This window comes from Thermobia domestica, chromosome 7 (assembly GCF_964235325.1).
Source record: "Thermobia domestica chromosome 7, izTheDome1.hap1.1, whole genome shotgun sequence".
Classification (NCBI taxonomy): domain Eukaryota; kingdom Metazoa; phylum Arthropoda; class Insecta; order Zygentoma; family Lepismatidae; genus Thermobia; species Thermobia domestica.
The window spans coordinates 161,741,095-161,766,295 of record NC_137460.1 but is presented as its reverse complement, the minus strand read 5'-3'; the positions used below and the strand labels follow the sequence as shown (position 1 = coordinate 161,766,295).

General features: G+C 36.2%; 1 protein-coding gene across 3 annotated transcripts in view; it reads right to left on the bottom strand.

Annotated features, from left to right (window-relative positions):
• cm (AP-3 complex subunit carmine) overlaps positions 1-25,201 on the bottom strand; it is a 100,911-nt gene that overhangs the window by 5,791 nt on the left and 69,919 nt on the right. For 2 of the 3 annotated variants that reach the window (XM_081765518.1, XM_081765517.1), the window contains exons 4-9: positions 21,451-21,572; positions 14,661-14,820; positions 13,607-13,720; positions 7,421-7,600; positions 4,682-4,840; positions 2,272-2,322 (exon numbers count right to left, since the gene is read on the bottom strand). In XM_081765518.1, coding sequence (XP_081621644.1) covers positions 2,272-2,322; positions 4,682-4,840; positions 7,421-7,600; positions 13,607-13,720; positions 14,661-14,820; positions 21,451-21,572 — 786 coding nt within the window. Of the gene's footprint in view, positions 1-2,194; positions 2,323-4,681; positions 4,841-7,420; positions 7,601-13,606; positions 13,721-14,660; positions 14,821-21,450; positions 21,573-25,201 lie in introns of all 3 variants that reach the window. The other variant, XM_081765519.1, reaches the window with a different exon arrangement.

The following is a 25,201-nucleotide window of genomic DNA, read 5'->3' as shown; positions in this document are numbered from 1 at the left end:
TGTAAACCTCGCATCTTTCTAGTATGAATGTTATGATTATTAAAATAAGAATGGGAGTTCCGCCAGCAAGGATGAAGGACGATCTGTTCCGGAGTCTGAACTCCAGAACTGACGTGTGAAAGGATTGGGCAGGCCACATAAGGTGTTGTACAAGTAATTTATCTTGATGTTCATGAAACCACCCTCAACAGTTCCAGCAACGCAAACTGACGTATTGTCACCTTGTAAAATTGCACCACTGCACAGTGGTCCAGACACTCTCCAAACCTGGCCAAAACCTTAAAATTCGAAATGATTAGAGATATGAAAGACCTTCCAGATTTAATAAGGAAAGATGTGAGGTGTGCAGAAATAGGTAGGTTTTCGTTCAGCTCGTAAGGGTTATGTAATAAACTTATTTGTGCATTATTTTTGGTGTGCCCAGCTCAGACAATTTAATCATTTCATTTTAAAGTCTGCTACTTTTAAACAAATAATGTAACTAATTGTTGTTATTTCTTGCAACGAGGCAGACGAAGCAGCCGACGGCCTTGGCTATCGACAGCAGCCACCAATCATAGTCCTACCTGTGCTTACGTCACTTTGGTGGGTGGGACTCACGTGAGTAGCGGGGACAAAGAGGAAGCTGCGTCATGGCGCCAACACTTTACGAGAAGAGAAACATTTTCCACTCACTGCTGTAAACAATTCATATAAAAATGTAAAGTTTTGCATATCTATTTATATTTTTGTAATCAGAGGACATCCACATTTTCTATTGTTATAATTTGTCCATCTCATTTGAAGAGATGTAAGTATCGAGCTTAGCACCAAATATAATCACTGTTTTATGCGTGTCATTGGCGTTATTCTGACCTGGAAATTGTCACCTCGTGTTCTTTATTTTGGTGTGCATGGTGGAATATATTGGTATAAACGAATTCTTACTATGTTATGTTCTTTTTCAGTTCAAATGATGCTGAAATTTTATTCTATTCGTAAGTTTAAGGTTGTTGTTAGAATTTTTGCCGATGTGTGGTTAGCGGTGAAAGGAGCTATTACTTTAGTGATAACTTGTTTCGTCGTTAACGCCCGAGCGAAATATTTGATCAATGACTACCTAATGTAATGCTTATTCTACTTGGATCTTCATCCTATAGGGTAAACATCACAGTTGGGCCTAGAGTTAGTAGCAATGTGAAAGATTAAAGTCATAGAAGAAGGCCATGTGTTTACCTCGGTAGCGGACACAAAGTTCATTATGTGAAAACAAAATAATGATTCGTTGTTAGGCTTCAATAATGATTGTGCAGAACATTGTTATACATTCGTCGTTCGTGACATATACGTAGAACTCTAATATGCTTTCATATACCAGTCAATATATGGATAAATAAATTTAGATCGAAAACCAAAATTGGTGTACTTGATATTGAATTTCATGTAGAGTTTTATTTTGAGTCCAGCCGAGTCCAGTTTTATTATGTGCTGGATGTGATAGTAGGTGATGTTATCTGTTAGAGAAAAAGACTGAGTGTGGCCCGTTTTTGCCCGATCTGGTTTGAAAGTCATATCTGTATGTGAGTTGGGTAATATTTTTACGAGTAGTATTTAGGCTAATGACTGTTTTTCCTTGCCATTCCAGAAATATCATACGAAACAACACGAAGAAGCCTTCTACAAGTCCTGCAGAATGTAGAAAAAAACAAAGGGACCAAAAGGCAACACCCGATTAGTTTCCTTGAGGAAGAAACGTCCACCGAATTGACTACTACAATACAATGCATAGTGCCGTCAATTCGTCATACAATACAATACATAGTGCCGTGAGTTAGCGACGACTCACCTCTGGTTGTTCCCGAATCTTAAGGATTCTCTTCGCGGACGCCATTTTGACAAAAGATCATCCCTGGAAAGTGCTATTTTCCAGTATATGAAAACATCCAGTATCTATGCCATATGCTACACCAAATGGAAGGAGCGATTGCAACTGTGTATCAATAAAAAGGGAGAGTTTGTTCAGAAACAGACACAAGTTAGTTTTCTGTATTTCCTTGTTCTTGGAAATTATAGAAGGAAACGGCACGTACTTTTGATGTGCACCTCGTAATTATAATTATCAGAAAGCTTTCCAACACATTACTTCAATACAAAAATTATTTTTTATGTATTGCACGATAGCTAAAAGACTGTGTGGAAGTACTAAGGAACTCACATTTATTTCATTTCCGGTTTCTCTCTCTCTCTCTCACCATACAGTTACCTGTACTCGTAAGAATTTAAACTACTTACATTAATAGAAGGATTTGATTCAACTGCTGCGCTTCCACTTTGTAAATTGATCTGAAAAGAAAACAGAAAAAACTTTATTTCATAGTTCAAGTACATAATATTTGTTTTAAACTATTATTTAGTCCGTTTATGATCACAAAAAATGAACTTGTAAAACATTTAAAAACACATTACTGCTTAAAGATAACAATGTATTATTTAGTATATATTGCTAATAAATAATTTCTCTCAATATAATTATATTAACATAACTATATTATAATTATGTGAACATTTTAATTTAAATAGCTTTCAACAATCTAGCAAATGCCGCCGCACGAATCGCAGACAATACTGTGCATTCCCTTCCTTTGAATCCTCGATACTGGATGCATCACGTGAATGACAGTGAATTCTCTGGAACAGAAAGCCTCGAGTTACGGAAGTTACCAACGGTCGGAAACTAATTGATAAATAATAGTTGAATTTCAACCCCTTTGGAGTAGAACTTCCCGGATTCGTGCGAAAAAGATACTCCTATTTTGCGTAATAAGAAGTATGATGTCTATATACTGCTTTCATATATCATGTCTCTGTATGTCCAATGTTTCTTTTTTATTTCTTTTAAGCCACCCCTACTCTTTCGGAGTGCAATTTCGAAAACAAAAATCATTAAAACTTGTCTCAAGTCATTACATCAAAAATCAGTATAATCCATAAAATAGTTTTTCCGTGATGACAGAGTTTACTTCTTGTCTTTCTATAAAGAACTTTCAGTCTGTTTCTGGTCAGAGTGCAAAAATTTGATATACAAGCCACATCCAATCAAGGATTTGACATATATATATATATATATATATATATATATATATATATATATATATATATATATATATATATATATATCAAATCATTGGTCAACGAAGCAATTTTTGCATGAAAACTGGACAGATAAAAGTATTAAAATCCCATTCTTACCACCCTCTTGTGTCCACCATCTTAAATTTTTGTCATAAATAACATTCTTTATATATACGAGGGTCACTAGAAAAGTTCCGACATACAGCTTTGGATACACATATCTATTTCAACTAGGTATTGTAACTTTTCGAAGTATTCTCTCCAACATTCTATATAACGTCTCATCCTCCTAAACCAATCCTGGAAACACTGGTGCCACTGGCTTTCAATCATTGCACTTAACAGTTCTTTATTGGCTTCACAGCATCTTCAGGGAGTGGAAAACCGACACCCAAACAGATGACTAGCGCTATGTCTCTGGGTCAAACAGGTAATCCGGGTTTCATCATTCCTCATAATGTCTGAAACCCTCCTAGAGCCCCCCTCCCCCCTTTTGAAATTTCTGAACCATGTCTTGAGACTATTTCACTCTTGTCTGCTTTTGATTTTCAGTCAAGTTGTGTGGCATTCAACGAGAGAAACCTTTCCCACACGCAAATGTTTATGCAAGATGGTTGAAACACTCAGCGCACTAATCCTAGGGGCACACACGATGTCATTGTATATCACTTGCGGATCGTTTCTAACTATCTACTCCATGGCATCAATGTTTTCCTCAATCATTGCTATTTAATAGCCTTTCATTGTGCCCCTCACCTTCTGGCGAGTCTGACTCTGATTAAATTCTGAAAACCACTCTCTACTCGTGTCAATCATTCCTGAGACTCCGATTCATTTAAACCACATTTAAAGTCGTACAGAACCATGGCTCGCAAATCCCTTCTTCCCAACTCCATGGTTGCGATGCAAATGGTGAAAACTTCGGCTACTTGGCAACACTGCTCACGTCAAATGGCTTGATCGTTGCGATACCGGGCAAGTAAACTCACAAAGGAGGGATGCTTCTCATGCAAGCAAAATTTTATTTCTGCAGTGTTCCATTTGGCTGAATCTCGAAACTTTCCTAGTCACCTTCGTATATATCCACTTCATGTCTACATCCACTGATTCAAGAGGAACTCTGATAATAAAATCTCTTCAAATTTTAAAAACTTGAGAGTAAGAACCTAATCAAGCAATTAACTTATCATTACGCCAAAAACGTAGATTTGCAAGACGATGCAGTTTTCAGTGTTTTACTATCTTAAAAATTTCTACATTTTATTCTATGGACAATTTATTTGCCTTTTGAAAGGAATTTAACACACAAAAGCACAACGTAAACAGTAATTTAAAAACGACAATTATCTCAGATTGCGTTTGTAGCTGCTACCCTTTCCTTGGTTCCTTCAATGAACTCCTGGATTTGCAAAATAACATCTCTAATTTATCTTTCTCAGAGTAAGAAAACACTGGTCAAGAATATTTCTAATACATTATATATACATATAGACAGGCAGATAGATAGATATGTACAGTGTCTACAAATTACACTTATACGTATAAAATTTCACTAGATATTTTTACTTACAGTGCCACGGATATTAGGTAACTTTGAAGGATCAATCCTCCCAACATCCCACAAAAGAACTTTCGATACGGGATCAAATGAGTATTTTCCTTGATTCGGCGTCAAAGTACAATTCAAGACAGCTTTTGGCATTGGGATTTCAAGAACTACTCCTTCAACCTGTATAAACATTAACAGCCTGATAAGTTGTAAGTAAAATATACGAATACTGGAAAACGAACACTATAGCTGCTAGGTATTATCACCTTTCAATTAAACCAATCTAACTTAGAAATCTATTAAATTGGAACGAATGCAATTATGAAAATGAACAAATGCCGAAGACATTATTCAATTTCTACCTACTGTTCGGTATTTTGATTGTACTTTTAAAACCTTCATATCTATTCTAAAGAATCATAGAATAATCACTTTTAAAGCAAAAACTGAAATCATTTTATCTGTGTTATAGCCCTTAGTTTCAGCAATATTAGTGTTTCTGACACATTGAGCACATCCATAAAATCGTTTCTAACAGCGTTGTAAAACACAACACGATAGGCTATAGTAGGTGAAACTACATCATACTCATTTTAACTAATTTAGGTTCATTAGCTTTTAAGAATTATTATTATTATAACTAAGTTTTTTTGTTAAGTGTACAAACCCTGTTGCACAAAATGTAAGGTTTGCTTTCCTTTCAAGAGAAATCTACGTCTTGGCCAATATCCTAGATGAAACTAAATTTAATCGAACATCTAATTAATTAACTGGTTTAAATAATTGGATAGGTTTGAATATTTAAGTAACACTCTTTTGTCTTTGTTAAGCTCAGTAAATTCAATTCAGACTTATTACGTACTTGGAAGGGTTTTTGTATTTAATTATAACTTAATTTCTTGGACTAATTAATCGAGAAATGAGATAAAGGGTTCTTGCCTGAACAAATTAATATTTCTAAATAAAAATGAACTAAATCTTTTCTAAACAGAGTAGGGATTCACACTAAATGTGCTCTATCTGACTACATAAATTGTTATTTTACTTGGGCATTTGGTAACTAACGGCAATTTGAATTCTAAATAGAAATCATGAAGCACTAATTTATTTTTTTAACTTAAATTTTTGTTTAAAACTGCATACACTGTATTGGTGGAAGAGAAAAGACCAAAAAATTGGGTCCCAAGTTATTTATGAAAGGGTATATTACTTCTGTCTTGTTATTCTTCACTTCCCATTGTTATCTGATGAGTGTCAATCGTAACAGAAATTAGTATTGATAGTAGAATTTACACTTGAATTAGCAGCTTGCAAAGAAAGTATGGAGCTTAAAATATGCAAGTTGCAAGTTGAGCCATTCCATGCTCAACTATCGTTAGAGATTGCTCTGACATTTTATTTTCTGACCGCTAATATCAGTATGTGACTGTTATGTATTCCCAAATTTTTATTTTGGAATCAGCATGGGATCATTTGTGACAAGAGTTAAAAAAAAATCACACAAACGAAAAAAGAATGTATTAAGAACTCATGAAATTAATAAAACAATGTCAAAAAAGCATTGACTAGTTCTTGTCCATATTTGGAAGTTCAAGTCTTCTCTGGATACTGCTTACAACTTTGTTTGGAGTGAACTTAACTTTTTTGATTTGATTTGGTTTTGTTCAACAGCGAGGGTATATGAGACGTGGACCTACACAGGGTGTCTACTGGAATACCAGAAAGTAAATTCATTACTTTTTCATGACTTTTCATGACCTTTTTGTTCAAAATTTCATGACCATGGCGATAAAAATTTATTAATTTATTAATAAACCCCTACCATCAGTGGTGCATCGGAACTATGCGGGTTGCGTCTAGTCTTAAATATCACTTATTGTGAATCTTAAAGAATGTAAAATTCTGCCGCCTTGTGCTCGAGCACAGTATAGCACTTACCTAAATACGGGCCTGCTCTTACCAATGAATCACTCTATACTGTATTTGAAGTTTTAATTCTGAGTCTAGCAGAAATTTGTCTGAAATTAAGCACTCAGAGAACTGCCCAAAGACAAAACAAATTATAAAAGAAATTCGTTTTAAAAAATTAGATCATCAAATTTAAAATCTGCAAACTCAAACGAATAATATTATTTGCATAAGTCTAAAGGCCCAAAATTCACAATTTACATTTCTTAGAAGTAAAGAAATAGCAGATCAGAAAGTTGGACAGTAAAAAGTTGTTACTATATTACAGAGACTAGAAGATGAAATGGGGAGCAGCTAGGAAGACAGTAAAGTACCAGTTAGCCAGCCCTAACTGGCGGGGGAAATTCTCACAATTACTGACCTGATACAACTGTTTCAGTACATGCAGTATGAGGTATAAAAGTATGAAGTATAAAAATATACTCTGAGATTTCAGATTTTCATGACCAGTTGGGTAAATAAAGGACTTTTTCATGACTTTCATGACCACTAAGCAAAATATATGACTTTTTCATGACTTTCATGACTTTCATGACCAGTAGACACCCTGCTACAGCTTAACGTGGGAGTCGCACATGAGCTTCTGCCGGAAATCGATTTCAGGTTAACTATGTTTTAACACACTAAAGAACACACTTGACTGTTATATATATATATATATATATATATATAAGGAATCCCAACACAAATTAGTAACATCACTGCAATGAGAACTGTTACTACTTTATTACCAATCATCAACGGAATTTGATAAAGTACGACATATAATAATTCATTTGCAACTATACTTACTGTTCTTCCTACTGTTTGCTTGGGTCCAACAGTAATATCCAGTCGTCCTCCTCCGACATCCCGAAAAGAAATGTTGTGTCGAACATATATGGGAATGGCAACGATACTCTGAGATCCAATGTGATATGACATCAATCGGAAGTTTCCATCAGGTGGAATGAACGATAATATCCGTTCCGACTGCAAGAATGTATTCACTCATTAAAATTACAGTCAAGAATACGCAAAACATTTACATACAGAACCTTAATTTACATTAGATTCTTATCATTCGACATGTACACATAAAGTGAGAAAATGGGTTTAAAAATGTAAGTAAAATAAAAATTAAAATAGACTGCATAGTAAAAACAACCAACAACACTGTTCAAACTATTTAAACGAAATTTCCTAATGTTGTTCAAAGTTGACAGAGCACGTGATGTTCGCTGTCTATATTGTCAGTAGACCAGTGAAGATTTCAGAATATTATGTTCTCCGGGATGAGGAGGGGTTTCAATATACCGAGAATGATAAGTAGTATTACGAAAATACTGGGAATTCACATTGAGAACGATAAGGTATGTGGTTCCAGGAGAAAATTTGCCCCGGGTCATTCTCTAAAATCCTCAATGCAGTAGACGGTTTCACTAATTCTCTTTCTTTTCATTCACACACTCGTTCGAGTTTTATCACACTATCTTATTTACACTTCCCCTATCTAAATGTAAAGCCATAGAGGCGTAGTGCGTAAAACTAACCTAAAAGCTTCAGATTTGATCCTATGTAGGTGGGATATTTTTCTCGTTTTATCCTCATCCCAAATATCCGTGATAGTTTTCCTTAAACTGCTTTGAAAGATCTCAAGTTAATTATCCTTTTTTGTACATGTAATGTGCTCCTTTAACCTAATGACTGCAATTATTTCAGTGTCAATTTTATTGCAAATGCAATCTCATAATCCCATTATGCTGCGTGGCCTCTGTAATTTTTATGCTTTCTGTCCATAATGGCGACAAACAGCCTCGTTGCCGACGTTACCATTAAACTTCCAACGGTAAACGCCCAACGTTACGCGCAAACATTGACCAACCTTCGTCAAACGATCAAATCGAAACGACCAGGCAAGCTCACTCGTGGGTCATTTTGCTCCATGACAATGCCCGCCCTCATGCGGCCAACACAGTCAGGGCAGTCGTGCAGAAATTCAAATGGGAGGTTCTCAGTCACCCTCCATACAGTCCAGGCCTCTCTCCCTGCGATTACGCCACTTTTGGTAACCTTAAAAAGGCTCTGAGGGGCAAACGATTTACCTCGGACAATGTTTACGTTCGGAACTGGTTTGCAACGCAGTCCAGAGAATTCTACGAGACAGCCATTTACCGCCTTGTGTCGCAGTAAGACAAGTGCTTCGACAGCCAGGGCCAATACTTCTAACATACAGGTAAGAGTTTCTGTTCCTTGGCTTCGTTTTTTTTTTTTTTTTCTCCCGCTCCTTATAATTATCAATAAATGCTTTCTATATTTTTGGTCAATTTAAAGCCACTTTAAATCCCCACGAATTTAATACCCTTTAATTGACTCTCACTTTCTTTTTCATTTGACCGAAGAGAAAGTCTTACATACATTCGCTTTTACCAGAAAGGGTGTAATTGCAATCCTACAGCGAGTTTTCTGTGTTAAGTGTATTACTGCGTCCGTAAATAAGTACACTAACATCCCTTTGAACATCATTTTAAGGTGACTACTGTTCATTACGAATCATTTTCACTGGATTGGAATTATAGTTCTATAAATGTAATATATTTACACCTGTTTTATGCCCACCATACCTTTTCCGAACTAGTAATCAGTGACTGTAAGAATATGTTATCTTTTACCCTCTTTAAACTGACCACTTTACTGTAAGTTTCATAAGACGTGATAATTCTAGTATTAACAAATAGTGCCAAGCAATTTTAAAGACCAACCAAAAACAACGGAAAGGTGAGTAAATCTTGAGAAATTTCAAAAGTATCAAGTGTTCCATCAGGTTTGAGCAAGAAGCATTGATGCAAGCATGAAGCTTCTGATGTAACGCTCCAAAGTGATAGCACAAAGCAACTACTGATCCTCGAGATTTTGTTTGCTTCAAAATGAAGTTCATTAACTAGAAGAAAAAACTAAAATGCTGATTTTCAGAACCTGATTAACACAGACTATGATGGTGCATTTTTTCCTCAAGATCTGTACCTAAGTACTCTGCTTTTTTGACAGCCTGTGAAAAGATACCTGTCTAGGTGTCTTCGAATGTGTTTACACTTAACTTATGAATCGATAAAGCTATAGTAGAGTCTTAGTAGTGGTAAATAGTAACTGAGTACAGTATTTGTTGCCATATTGATGGTCTGAAGGAAGAAGATAAGAAATAGACTGTTGAGTTGTTATATATTTATGATAGGTCATTAGGATAGTGATAGATGGAATCTCGTATGAGATTATCATAAAGTATCAAGTTAAGTGTCACAAGTTGGTGATAATGTACATACTACGGTGAATAATACAGAAGAATCATATGAAATTTACTGTTAACTATATTTTGTAAAGATAATTGAAGTAAATGCTATTGTTTATTGCATACGATTGAGGAAATTATGATTTGAAGCTATAACCGATCAAAGTTAGCAGGAATTTGTATTATAATTACGGATGTAGAGATTTAATGTTATCTAATAACAAGATAAGTAGCAGTCTTCCATTTCTTTGTCTTTCAACACCGAGGCTATATGAGACATAGATCTATAGTTTAAGAAGGAATCTAAACCACCATAATCCAAACAACCAACTTAACTATCACTATACTACAAGCGCTGATACTGTTTAGAAAGAAATGTAAGCTCAAGAGTAGTACCGCGGAAAACAAAGTAGCGCTTTCGGAAAACCCTGTTTCCATCTTCAGCCTAGAAATGGTTCGAAGAGGATTTAAAACATGGGGGAGAAATGTGGATAGGTAAACAATGGGTTAAAAGGATTTTCATCCTTTTCGAATCCTCTCCGAATTGTTTCTAGGATGAAAATGGAAACAGGGTTTTCGGAAAGCGCTACTTAGAAGAACACGCTGTTTTCTTGTGGTAAGTACCAACCTTTTGCTTACATTTCTTTCTAACCAACTTAACTATTTAAAACTGCCCCACCCGGAATTGAACTCGGGACCCCGGGCGCGTACACTAACCACTAGACCAACGGTGAGGGCGACGATAATACAGTATACACTCTGTAAAGAAAAAATAGCGACACCTCAATTCTCAAGGTAATTTAAACAGAAAACCATAGTTCCAGCCGGCTAGAAGAGGAATAGAAGGAAATTATGAGTGTGATCATTCATTTGCATTATCTGTGACACCTATGGTGTACAATGCACTTACTAATTATTTACGTATCAGTAATATTCTCTCTAGATGGCACCTGAGATCGTCTCGTAAATTATTAGGGTGAGAATTCTGCATTGCATTTGTGATGTGTAGGCCCAGGTAATTAGCATTTTGTGATTGTTATATGCTTTGTCATTATTTGAACAGTGTCAAGTGCTAATATTGTTGTTGTGCAGCATTGTTTTTGTATGATATGTTACTACATGTGGACTGTAAACAAGAATGGTTGGTAAGAAATGTGACTTGTCGTCACGTGAGCAAGACATACTTCTATACTTCTTGCTTTGCGCAGCTAAGTTACATCTCTAAGGGAGATGGCTGGAATACTCAAAATTCACCATTCGACGGCAGAAAGAGTAATTCACAAGCAAAAATAGTATAAGAAATAATCCCTTCGTCAACAGTGCAATAAAAAAAAGAAAGCATCACCCAGAGCAGATCGCCAAATAAAATCAATAGCACTGCAGAATCAAGGAATGACTTCGCCAAAAATCGTTTTGATCTTGAAACTGCAGTCACTCCTGCGACTGTATTGTCGTAACTGTATAAGGAGGATATTACGAAGAAAAAAAACGCCTGGAAAGTCGAAACTAACAAAAACACAGAAGACTTCAATACGTACGTTTGTGAGGCGATATGCTACTTGGACTTATGACAACTGGAAGCATGTTGTTTTCTCCTTTGAAAAAAGTTTAAAATAGTGGGAAACGATAGGGGTGTGAAGTTGTGGATACGAATGAGCGGGAAACTTGATACGGATTTTGTTTAAGAGATGCAAATATTCAGTTACTGAGTGATGGTATGGGCTTGCTTCGCTGTCAATGGATATAGGTGAAGAGTCATTTGATGTACAAAAATGTCTTCAAATTCTGGTACGTAAAATTCTTCAAACAGCTAAAGATAACTTTCCTGAAGAAGATATGGACTACTTCATTTTCCAGGACGTAAATGCTTCATGTCAATGAACGAAAATCGTTAATACGTGGTGCAAGAATATGACTATTCAAAGACTCGTGTGGCATCCAAACTCACCTGACATGTAAAGTTTGGGTCGATATGAGTAGAAGACTCAATAGACAACTATTTCGGATAGAATGGAACTCACGGAACAGGTAATCCGGGAGTGATTCCATGAAATCAAGGTTACATTTTGCAATAGCGTTGTCGCCGAAAGGCCTCGACGACTCCCCTGCATTTCCTAAAGCCCATGGTCCACATACGAAATCTAGTTTGATGTATTGTATCTCTCAATGTTCGTACACAATATGTCTTACTCTTAAGAAATTACATTTTTGGTTTTGTGCTATTATTGTTGATTTTCATACTTTTATGTATAATTCTTCCCATAGCCGTTTTTGCTGAAAACACACATAGCTACTAATATATGCATATAAATTCATTATATGCATATGAAAAAACTGAAACTGCGGCGCAAGTATTAAGAGTGAACTACATATTAAGAATATGCTTTGTAATATTATCAGCAATTCATGTAAAAACTCATATTGGTTAATGTATGTTGTGAAAACCATATCCGAGGAAGTGTCGCTATTTTTTCTTTACAGAGTGTATATATATATATATTAATAATCAATTTTAAGAACATTTCTACTCGAATAATAGCATTCTTCGGAAAATTAGTAACAAAAGCACGAGACAGATCCCATAATTCAAATGTAACCTTTATTTTAGTTTTATTTCTAGTATGTAAATCCTTGACAAATCATTAATCATCCATAATTATCCACCCTCCTAGACGATTTATATTGCCTGAAACTTTTGGGTGCTCGCCTTGAAGAGGTTTCACTATATACTCCAAAATTAAAACAAATTAGCATTTTCATTTTTCACTTCCATTTCTATCCCAGGATTTATGTAATTAAAGGAATCATCTAGTTAGTTACTGTTAGTTACTTTTCTGTATTGACAGCAATTATCATTATGGTATCAAATGTAACTTCTAAGTTCTTATGTTTCAAAATTTGCTTTTCAAAGGAGACTTGAAAGCACTATTCATATCAACAACAAGGAATTTCACATCGGCAAAATTCTAATTTGTTATATACTTGATTTTCAAACTTAAATAATTATATTCTAAGCGTAACTCAATAAGTCAATTATTTGTTTAATTTCCATTTCCGATTACTGTTTGCATTGTAAGTTCTCGACTCTTTTTAAACGCTAGTTTTAAAGACACATCTATGACATGAATAGAGTCTAGCTTACTATTATGAATATTATATATCGAACGTAATCTGCTTCTCACATAACGAGGTGCTATTATTTGCGTAAAACAGGGTTTTGAACTGGATAACGTGACATAAATCATTTACATAAGAAAACGCTTGTGTCAACGAAGTAAAGTTTTGATGATCCATATGTAATGGAAATAAGAGGATTGTCTATTCTTATTATCCTTCTTTCTTTTCAGAATCATAAAACATTTATTGTTCGGAAAAAAAAAAAAAAAAAAGTTGCATCCAACGGAATCCTACTAACAATATTAGCACTGTGAAGTCAGCCGAAATTAATTTAATCACCATTTTGCCTCGACACTCAATATTTTTATTCCTATATCTAAGCTTGTGTGTAGGTTTGGAAACAATTTATTAATTCCACATCGGCTTGCTACGTCAGATATAAGTAAACTTTCGCCTTGCTAGTCTTCCTAAGGTAGCTGCCCACCTGTCACCAGGAGGGACTAGATGTCTAACAGAAGATTACATGGCCTGGAGTGAACATAAAAGTGAATAAATAAATAACGATAAGATTGTATTTCTAATTGCAGAGCACTTACCTCCCACCTCTTAAATCTAACACAAGGATGAAAACTGACATCATCAAATAACCGAGGATTCATAAACGATAAGGTTAAATCGGGCATTCCACTTAATTTAATGCAACAGTCAATCTGTGAAAGAACATAAAATACATTAAGAATTTAAGCAAAGTAAAGGTAAACATAAAACAAAAAGTTAACGAAATACTGTATATTATGTGTACTATATCAACCATACATCCATATATTCACTTAAACTTACGTCAGGTTATTAAAAAATGCATTTTCACTTAATTGTGAAAATTTAATGTATAACATATATATAATAATAATGTATAATACAACTGATTATTAACACAATCCTGAAGTTATTAAAGGCTGATATTTCGACTGCTTTAATTCTGCAATTTCTTTAGGGTCATACTAGAATCAGACAAGAATCAGGTGTGTGGTTTATTAAATTATCACAAGAAGCTTTAGTTTATTGTTAAATTATTTATAGAATTATGTAACAACTCTTCCTCCTCAACTTGTTTCTTTTGTATGTTCCTGTTTCTAAGGAAATTATGGAATTAAAGAAGTTGAAATATCAAGCAGTTATAAGCTTCAGAATATTAGTGGTAAATTTTGATATTTAAAAAATGTGTACTTTGTATAGTAGCACAAAATGTAAGTGCCCTGAATATATTATAAATTTAGAATTAAAAAAAACACACACACACAAAGGTCATGTCCTGTACATACTGTACGCAAAATTAAAAAAATTGATATTCAGGTATATAAAAAAAAGACATGCGTTTAAGCCTAGAATTCGGAAATGATTATAATTCGAATTATAAATTAAAATGTAAACCAGAACACGTAACTTTGTATATTCTAAGCAGTATTGAAAAGTATATCTATCAAAATTTCAATTCATTATAAACTAGAAAACTTATTACCACTTTTTAATTAAAAAGAAATGTTAGTACAAAGAATAAATTTTATTTTAAAACAGACAGAAGATTAAAAAATATGATACGTAAATAACAGTGAAATATGAGATGTGGCAGCAAAAATGAAATATACTTACATATCCCTGAATTTCTGCAAATACAGTAGAGCCAGATTTATCAATAATTGCATCGACTTCCTCAACGACATCAAAGTAAGCCTCATTGTTTGTATATTTCACCCCTGTTCTTCTCCATGGAACATTAGAGAGTTGGCCACTGGGAAGCGTCGCACTAACACTATTGATTGAGAACCAACGATTATAGTAAGTGCCTGAAATCTCGAGTTAATAAAGTGACTCATACTGAATATATGATACCAGAACATTTCTGCTTTAATAGAAAATTGTTATATAATTTGGTTTGAACACTTGTTTCCTCTAGTTTTTTGCTGTTTATGATTTATGAATACACTAACTACCAAAAGACAATCGGAGAAGCTCCTACGATAAATACCATACGTTGTGATCATGGCAGTTACTCTGTGAGATGAACTTTTCGTAAATTGGTGGAATATTGAAGACTATGTTCCCTTACTCCTCGCGTACTATGTCAGCCAGCGCGACCGCAATGTTGCATTGCATTCTAGGCCTGACAGGCATTCTAATTCAAACCAAAAATACGTATATAGCAAGTCAAGGCCCTAATCTCAATCTGATCAGCAAATATTACTGAAGTGTTCTTTTGGAATATGCCATACTCCATACTTGTCCATTGGAGTAAAAAATTACATTGATTCTTACTGCTGATTTACACTGTTCACGTCCGATGCTATGAATATCACCGGAGACGCTACATACTATTGAACATTCCAATATAGGGGTTAGTGAGGATCTTTACTGAAGTATCTGAGCCGAAGGGCAATGTTCCAATGGAAACTAACACCTTCACTTTCGTTGGATCAACGCCGGGATAGACTTTCAGTCAGTTGAGTTTTGCAGTGGGTTCCAACAATAATGCTCTTATCGAAGTTCGTGAGCTGTATATATGCATCACTGAACTCTGGATGTGCTGTTTCGTGAAAACATCCACAAAACCTTTCAGTTTGATGTCCCACCACGATGATTTCAGCACTGAGTGATAATGGAAAAAAATATGGTGGAATGAGAAAGTAGGAGGAAACAGGAGCGCCCCGAGAAAACGACACGATGTCGTCCACCACAAACTTAGTTGGCCAGGATTGAACCATGGACCCCATGTACCAGAGGTAAGCGCTACACCACTGAGAAAACCAACTGAAATTGCATTCTTCTGTTTACAATCTGTCGAACACTAAAAATCCTAGTGTGTTACTTCGAATTATCTAAATAAGAGGTTCAAAACTTCGATTTACCCACTAGTTTTATCGTTGTTTTCAATACGGTTTCCAAGAGAAATAAACTTTTGTTCGAATTATATAAGTTAGAATTAACGAGAGTCCGCTGCATATACTTTTTAGTTTAATGTCCCATCGTTATGCACCGAGGCTAATGTAGACGATGGTAATGGTGGATTAAAGAAAGTAGGATAAAACGGGAGAACGCTGAGAAAACCCACGCACATAATGTTTGTCGGGAGCTCATACGTATAGTGTTTAAATTAACACACTTATTTTTTTAACTTTTTTAAAGATAATAAAATGATATTTTAGGTTTAATTCTGTCTATAATACAAAACAAACAGTAATTTCTGAATCAATCTGAAGGTCACCACTTATTCACTCTCATGAAATTTCTATTGTCCGTAGATTATGAACTAATTCATTGGCTCCCAATCAGCATGTCGTGACAAAAGTATGTCATGCAACCCCATACGAAGTGTCCCAAAATTTTAAAATTTAGAAATCATGAAACACTTAATAATATATTAGTTAAATCAATTTTGAGACAGACTGTACTAGTCAATGCCTCCAGTGGCAACAACAATGTTCTGTAGTACACACAGTCAGCATTTTATAGAAACTGACTGGCTTACACTATTATAATTTAGTTTATTAATAAAATATCAAACAACTGTGTCACAACGTCGTGGGCGTGACTCACTTTTCAACGTAATCTCTAAGGCGGCACAAGTATCTTTCCCATCGTTGCACGAGTTTTCGAAACCAATCTGCAAAAAATTCGGGGTCCAGAAGACGAAGAACTCTTTTCACAGTTGTCTGAACATCCCAATCATTCTAAAAACGTTAACCTCGCAGCTGTGACTTAGGTTGAGGAAACGAGTAAAAGTCACTCGGGGCCAAGTCAAGGCTGTAAGGGTGTGTGGTAACCTTTCCCATTATTTCTCGAAGTTTAGCCTGTGTCACCGTGCTGCCAAATGTGGACGCGCATTGTCATCCAGATGAATGACACCAGCAGAAAGGAGTTCACTTCTGCGGTGAATTACGTTTTATGCTTTGTAGCGTTTGGCAATAACGTGAAGCACTGACTGTGTCCCCTTTCTTCAAACTCTGTGAGCACTATTCCCTTGGAATCCAAAAGATAGTCACACGAACCTTACTTGCAGATGGTTGAACCTTGAACTTTTTCCTCACAGGGGACGTGGGATGTTTTCATTCCATCGACGTCAGCTCAAATTCTGGGGTGTAGCGGTGAACGAAGCTCTCATCCTGATTCACAATACGACAGAGAAAGTTGTTCCCTTCATTGTGGTACTGGGTCAGAGAATCCAGGCAACAGGTCATACGTGTGTTGCGATGGTGTCCAGTGAGTTGTCATGGAATCCAACGAGATGAAACCTTTGCGTATCCCAGTGTTCCGTGGATGATTTCGTGTGCAGTCACAACGGAAACATTCAAATAAGCAGTTGCTTCACAAGTACGATTGGATCGTACTTTCTCGTTAACGCGTGCCACGACTTCCACCAGATAATCCGTCTAAAGAATAGGCCTTCCGCTAGCCCATCGTCATTGAACACCATTCCCCAAACTCTCTGCACCTTTGCCTGACCATCTCTTCCCTCATTACTGTCGGTCCGTAAACGGCACACAATTCCCGATGAATGTCAGCTGCATCTGTCCTTTGACGTTCAGAACTTGTATGACAGATCTCATTTCACACTTGACAGGATCTTGTATTACAGTAGCCAGTTCACCTTACTGCTGTTCGCGCTGACACAACTACACTCGGACGGTTCTATCTTTGCTGCAAGCATAGAACACTACAGTATGCTCTTACGCATGCTCCACTTCATCAGTGTCGCCAACCTCGAGTAAAGAATTACAGGTCCTTTTTCCTCACATGTGCCTCGTAAAAATTAAAACTGCAATAAGGATAAACGCATAAAAACGCGTCCGCCATAGCGATAAAATCCTGTGACGCAAGAACACGTGCGTGTTTCTGGTCGTCAGTCAAATAATGTGGCACGAGTCGACAAGACGTTTTCCTTTTCCTAAGTCGTTGGTGAGGATAAGTCTCGCAGATTCACGGCTAATGTTCAATTCCTCAGCAATCATTCGCACAGTTAATCGGCGATCGTTCGTGATTAATGTCCCCACCTTTTCAATGTTTTCGTCTGTGCGAGAGCTTGACGGCCTTCCGTTACGGGGGTTATCAGAAACACTATCCCGCTCTTGTCGAAAACGGCCGAACCACTCGTAAACATACTTCAAGGACACTGCTTGATCTTCATAAACCTGTACCAGCATATCATGGGTTTCTTCCGGTGTCTTGCCAACCTTAAAACAAAACTTTTAAATTGATCCTTTGTTCGTTCATTTTACAGAGGTTGTTCAGTCTACATTTGGCCAATTTCGACTTACCTAAAAATTTAGGAGAATCCAGGCGCCAGGTCCATAAGTGCTTGATGTGTTTCCCTTGGTTCCTAACAATAGCCCGACAGCGTAATTTCCACTGTAATAGGCTTCTCTGAAGAACTGGGAGGGGAATCTTGTCCCATTCCCTTTGCACAGCTTTACAAAGTCCTTCCACAGTTGTCACACACCGTTTTCCCAAAGTCCGCTTCAGCAATCCAAATCCACAATAGTCCATAGGACTTGCATCTGGAGATTTAACAGGTATCTCATTGAAAGGTATCACCTGTATACCACTTGCCTTCTCCATCTCCCTGTAGAATGCGAGGGACGATCGTGAGGTAGGTGATGAGACCTTGTCCATGTGAATGCGTATTAGATTGGCGTCATTTCCGTACATTGTTGGAATCTCATGCTCGTAGATCGGCCACATGATCTGCTCCTGAAAATACTGCGAATTTATTTTGCAGTTCCTCGCCACCCTACGAATCTTCAGTTTACCTCGGTAACAGTAGCCAGTAACGACCATGAACCCTTTTGGGAAGAATTCTTTACAGACACAGACCCACCTTCTGAAGTTCTTGGCGCCTTTCTCTCGGTACATGATGGCTCTCGGTTTGCCGCAGTCGGAAAGGTAAATCCATGCTTCATCGAGCGTTGCGACGTACATTCACCTGTTTTGCCAGATGCCGTTCGTACGGCTTCCGGGTGTTACACTTTCGTTCCTTTTGTTGGGCATCCGTGAGAAGATGGCCGCGAGCTTTCATGACTTTTTCCAGCTTGAGTTAATGGTGTAACGTCCGGCTCACAGTCCCCAAAGACACGTCAAAGCGATTAGCCATACACCTTTGTCTTGGCGGATTTTCTTGCATTGCCATTTTGCGAAGTTTCCTCTGCACGGTGGAGGTGGCCTTGATGCATTCCCGCTTCCTAGGCAACTTCGTTGGTGATCCAAATGGTGGAGCTTCGTTGCCCTTGTACTTTTTAATAACATTTTTTATTCCACTTAAACTGATGTTGCAATCAATCTTCTTGCACTGTTTTCTAATGACAGAAACACTAAAGTGGATGTCAAGAAGAGCCGCAACATAGCCTTCCCAAAACCGGCTTAGTTTGGGCGGCATTTTGGTCACAGAACGGAAACCCACACATTTGGAAACAAATTTAACACAACACTCACAACAATGGTCCTGTTTTGTGCGTTATTGTCGTCCACGCGGAAAAACAACTCCGTTCCCAGGAAGCCACTGCACAACACTGCAGGACGCCACGAGCCAGGTCGGGTGAGTCCATTCTCCCCGGGAAGGGGAAGGAACGAAATCGGCCAAACGTAGGCTGAACAACGTCTGTATTGTTATCAGTTTGGCACAGACATACTAACACTCACGTGGTATAACGCGTCTCACACAGACCACAGTTGACTCACAACTGAACAACGGTGGGTACACAATGGCGACACTTGTCGTTACTCGTGTGCAGTGTTTCGTTGCACCAGTGTTGTCAAGTCGAACACAGCGACTTCATTCACCGAACTTTATTGTCAGATTGTATAAACAATATACATGAGTGATTCCCAAAACGGCTAAGTTCAGAAATCTTTACTACATTTACCTCAATTTTCAATCTTGATGTCGTATGCGGAAGGTAAAAGTCAATGTGAGGCATATAAGGCAATAAAATAAGAAAAGTACATACGAACGTACATTTAGAGCTCTTACAGTCAGCAGTTTTTTTTCTTTCTTGTTTGTGTGTTCACTTCGAGCAACTTTTAATGGCAAAGGCGCTCAGTAGTCATAATTATTCAAGTGAGAATCGTTCCGAATAAAACGTCAGAATTCAAAGTAACAGATTTTACAGAATATACATAAACTAAAAAAAATAAAATATATAATACTTATGTTCTGATTTTACTTCAAATATAGTAAACATTAACAAATATTTATTTATTTATTTAACAACAATAATAATATAATAATAATAAAAATAATTACTACTACTACTACTACTACTACCACTACTACTACTACCACCACCACCACCACCTGGAATTTGTTAAACAAATATATTTTAAAATATAAATCTATAAGATTAATAATATTAAGTGACTGTACTCAAAATAGATGGTACATATAAAGCAATCATTTACCTCTCAATATTAATATCAGGCAAATTACTATTACATATTGATTGAACTGGAGTTTAGCGTCCTTTCAGCCCCGAGGCTATTGAGACTTGGGCCTACAGTTTAAGAAGGAATCTAAATCTCGCCGTAATGCGATCAAATTTTAAGCTATCCACACATTGGCAAACTTAGGTAAGGAAAAGTATTTAGTAAGGAGGGGGTGTACGGAAATTAAATGTTTACCCTCATAAAAATAAAAAACATGTTTACATAATATACATCTCAAATCTTTTGATACGTACTCTAGAAATCAACTAGACGTTTCTATTTATGAGTGTATGTATTTAATTTTCATACACCCTGTCACTACTAAACATCGTTCCTTACCTAAGTGTTAACGATGCTGAATTCTCAGTAAAAGTTCAACAATTAGGGTTTTTTTTTTGTTTTTTATTATGATTATTATTATTATAGACAACCTATAATAATTAGGAGGAGCAGGAGTGAGTGAATACCTTTTGAGTATATTACTATTTCTTACTTACTTAACAGTAAGGACCTATTGTATGGCCTCGCAGTTGAGCTCTCTTGAGAGAGAGTGGTAAAGGGGCAGATTTGAGCGAAGTCATTTCGCCTAATAGTCTGTGAGCTCACCCACCACTGAACCAGTTCAAGTCTTGTTGTAGAACGGGCTATACGTAAATAACTCTCATCTTTATCATATCAGCCTACATAAAGACTAAGCAAAAATCAGTCCAATCAACCCTTATTACGTAATAATGACATGAATATAATTTTCTACAACGGACTCCATGCTTAGCTTAATAATGAAATTTTGAAAATTGTAAGTAGGTAAAAATACGTAAGGCAGTTTAAATGAAGAAGCAGTCCCTTGCTTCGATTATGTCATTGAAACTTTTAAAGATAATAGATAAAGCACATTCTTTCTAGAGTTTGCATGCCAGTACAAGAATAAGTATTCAGTACAATTAAGAGAAAAGATTGACCAAATACTTACTTAGACTTTCCAGTCACTGTATTAGCTATTGTTCTTAATATATTTGGTGGTTTAATTAATTCTTTCAAAATATTTGACTCTGTTGCCAAGGGGAAGCCATTATCCAACATTTCATCAAGGAGCTAGAGACAGAAGAAAAAAAATATATTTTACTGAAACTAGGAGTGACCATGCGACCAACAAAACAAGCATGTTTATAGTTGAAATAACTGGGTATAAAACACACACGTACTATAATTGATACTGAATTACGAACTGTGTTTATTCTATAGCAATTTTATCAAATTAAGTCTTGGAGATATATATATATATATATGTGTGTGTGTGTGTGTGTATGTAAACAGCACGGCCAAATATAATAGTATGTCACATTTTCTAACTTTCGAATAAACTGAGAAAGTAGCTTCAACATTATAATGCGTATTTTATATATATATATATATATATATATATATATATAGGGTTTCCAATATACAATGCAACCCAGAGTTTGGGATAGTAGAACTTTTGAACCTGAAGTGATACACGAATAATGGTTATACCAAAATGAAGCCTTGTTCATCCATATATTTTTAAACTAGAAAGCAACGATTGAAGTAAACTAGGAACCACACAGTGCTGCCAGATGTAACCAAACGTGTAAATCAATTTTTTTTGCAAAACATGTAAATTGACTCACAACTCATACGTATGGATGTTCTGTCGTTAATTTTCAGTTTGTTTAGTGCTTGGAAACTATGGAACAGAAAAAAGAATTTTTCATTTCTACCGATAACTAATCGGATGAGGCCTCTGTAAGGGGGAACTAGGAAATCGTAGTTTTCATAAATTAACACTCTGAATTGGCAACTTTGCTGATGTTTCAGTGCATCAAAAGGTGTGTTAAGGATCTGTCTACATTGTGCAATTTCTGAGAACAATGAAAAACTTTGAAATTATTATGATAAAACGTTTACTTATATGCATCAGGCAACACTGCTACTATCAGAAATGAGTTGCCAGCTCTACAGTGGATGCTGGGAGTGTCCCCTGTTTTGATTCAAACACTGGTTCACACGTTTCACCAGGCTGGCAGCAACTTTACGAAGATTAGAAGTGTTAATGTTCTCATTGGCACTCCGAATGTTCGTTTCCAAGTCTTAAATAGTTCGAGAATTGTTCTTGTATACCTCTTGCTTTCAATAGCCCCCTAGAAATGAATAGCAATGTTCCCGGGTACATGTAAGTAAAAATTTTATCATTATAATTTCAAAGTTTGTTTTTCATTGTTTTCAGGAATTGCATAATGTAGACAGATTCTTAACACATCTTTTGATGTACTGAAACATCAGCAGAGCTGCCAATTCAGAGTGTTAATTTATGAAAACTGTGATTTCCCTAGTTCCCCCTTACAGAGGCCTCATTCGATTAGTTATCGGTGGAAATGAAAAATTCTTTTTTCTGCTCCATATTTTGCAAGCTACTCCAACTAAGCAAACTGAAAATTAATGACAGAACATCCATACGTATGAGTTATGAGTCAATTTACATGTTTAGCAAAAAAATTGATTTACACCTTTGGTTACATCTGGCAACAATTGATTCCTAGTGTACTTCAATCGTTGCTTCGTAGTTTAAAAACATATGGATGAACAAGGCTTCGTTTTGGTATAACCATTATTTGTGTATTGTACGTATATTGGACACCCTGTATTAGTAGTGGGCACAGAAACCGGTTTTTCGGTTTTAGGAAACCGAAACTGGTTCGGTTTTTCACCGAAACCGGTTTCGGTTTTCTTCAAAACCGGTTCCGTTTTTTTCCAAAATTGGTTCTATTTCTGACCAGAATAGTGTTTCGTTGTTCTCCAGAAACCGATTCCATTTACACAGAAATAATTCTGTGTTTTCCAAAAGTTTTCACCGAAATCAGCTTCGGTGAAAACCGAACCAGTTTTGAAGAAAACCGAAACCGGTTTCGGTGAAAAACCGAACCGGTTTTTGGAGAAAACCGAAATGTCGTTTTTCGGATTTCGGTTTTTCTAGAAACCGGTTAACGTCCCACGAAAATGCTCTAGGCTAAGGGAGACGTTGGTGATGATAATGAAATATTGGAATGAAGGAAGTGGGAGAAAAATACGCACACGGTGTTTGACCACCAAAAAACCCACTTCATGGGAGATGCGATCGGACCAGAGACCCCATGTATCAAAGGTGAGCGCTCTACTAGTGAGCCACCGTGGATCCACCTGGGAACAAGATACAAATATGTAAACAATAAAAGAAAAAATATTATAACACATTATGACTGTCTGGCACTACTCTTCAGCACTGAGGTTATACAGAGAAAGAGTTCAAGGTCAATATCCACCCAGTGTGGTTGATGGATAAAAAGATATGGTTTTGCGAAGAGATTGAGGCCCCCAGTAGCACCTACTAGAAAAAACAGGGTTAGGGTTAAATAAATTAGAGTGATAGGCGATAATCTATCGTAAAGAAGGGCTAAGGTGGCCCAGGGATCCAATCTCAGTATAAATAAGCAGAGAACAACTCCGTTAGAACTTTGCAAACGAAAAATTATTAGCAAAGTGTACACATGGCAGCCACCTTGGTTTTGCACCACTTGCATACATAAAATCATCTCATTCTATCATCAGGACCCAAATCCCAGTACAAATTGGCAGAGAACTGCTCCGGTAAAACTGAAAGCGAAATGCACGTCAGCATCTGCACTAACTCGTTGACTTGATGGTCCCCATCGCAATAAAATTGTACGACTGAATTTTTAAACACTAATGCATTTCTAAACAAAATCTGCACTAATAATGGAGAAACTAGAAGAAAGAGAAAAGCGAAACTTTGCACGAAGAAATTATAAGGAGGAGGACATCGTTTTACGTATTAAACACCACCACCCAGTGAACAATGTTGCCATCCCAGTGTAAAGTTATTTTTTTCAAATGGCACTATGTCACATTATTACATATTTCAAATCAATATATTAAAACAAAAACTTAAAATACCACATTTATTATTCAGTGTTACAAACTAAGGGTATTATAATATTACAAACATCCCAAGTTTGGAAGCCTCTATCACACATACCAAACAACGGAGATGCACAAGACAACGAACATCAGAAGTATCTTAGCGTTGGATACTATGATCATGATATGACTTGTTTTGACTGAATAGCAACGAAGTTACAAGGGATTGAAAATTTGAAATTTTTTGAAAAGCTTTATTTCGAAAACATGTTTAGGTAAGTAACATATCTAATTACTTGTGTGGTTTACAATTGACAAACAAATCATTTTGCCGTTTACAGCACTTCTATATCTTAAACTGTTCCGGAGGTATGATAAACATTGATAAAGTTCGCAACACTGCTGAAAATGGCGTATTTCTGAACACTATTTAAACTGATTGTTGTTTTCTTTCTCTTTTATAGCATTGCAGGAATAACTTTTAGTAGGTGTAATTACAACAAATCCTCGCAATTACATGATTTAAGTAGTGTTGCACACTTTAGCAATGTTTATCATATCTCCGAAACGGTTTGAGATATCGAAGTGCTATACACGGCAAAATAATTTACATATCCATTGCAAACCACACAACTAACTAGATGTGATATTTATCTAAACATTTTTTTTTCGAGATAAAGTCTTCCAAAAAAAATTCAGATTTTCAAGCCCTTGTAACTTCGATGCTATTCATTCAAAACAAGTCATACCATAACTATAGTATCCAACGCTAAGGTACTTTCGATGTG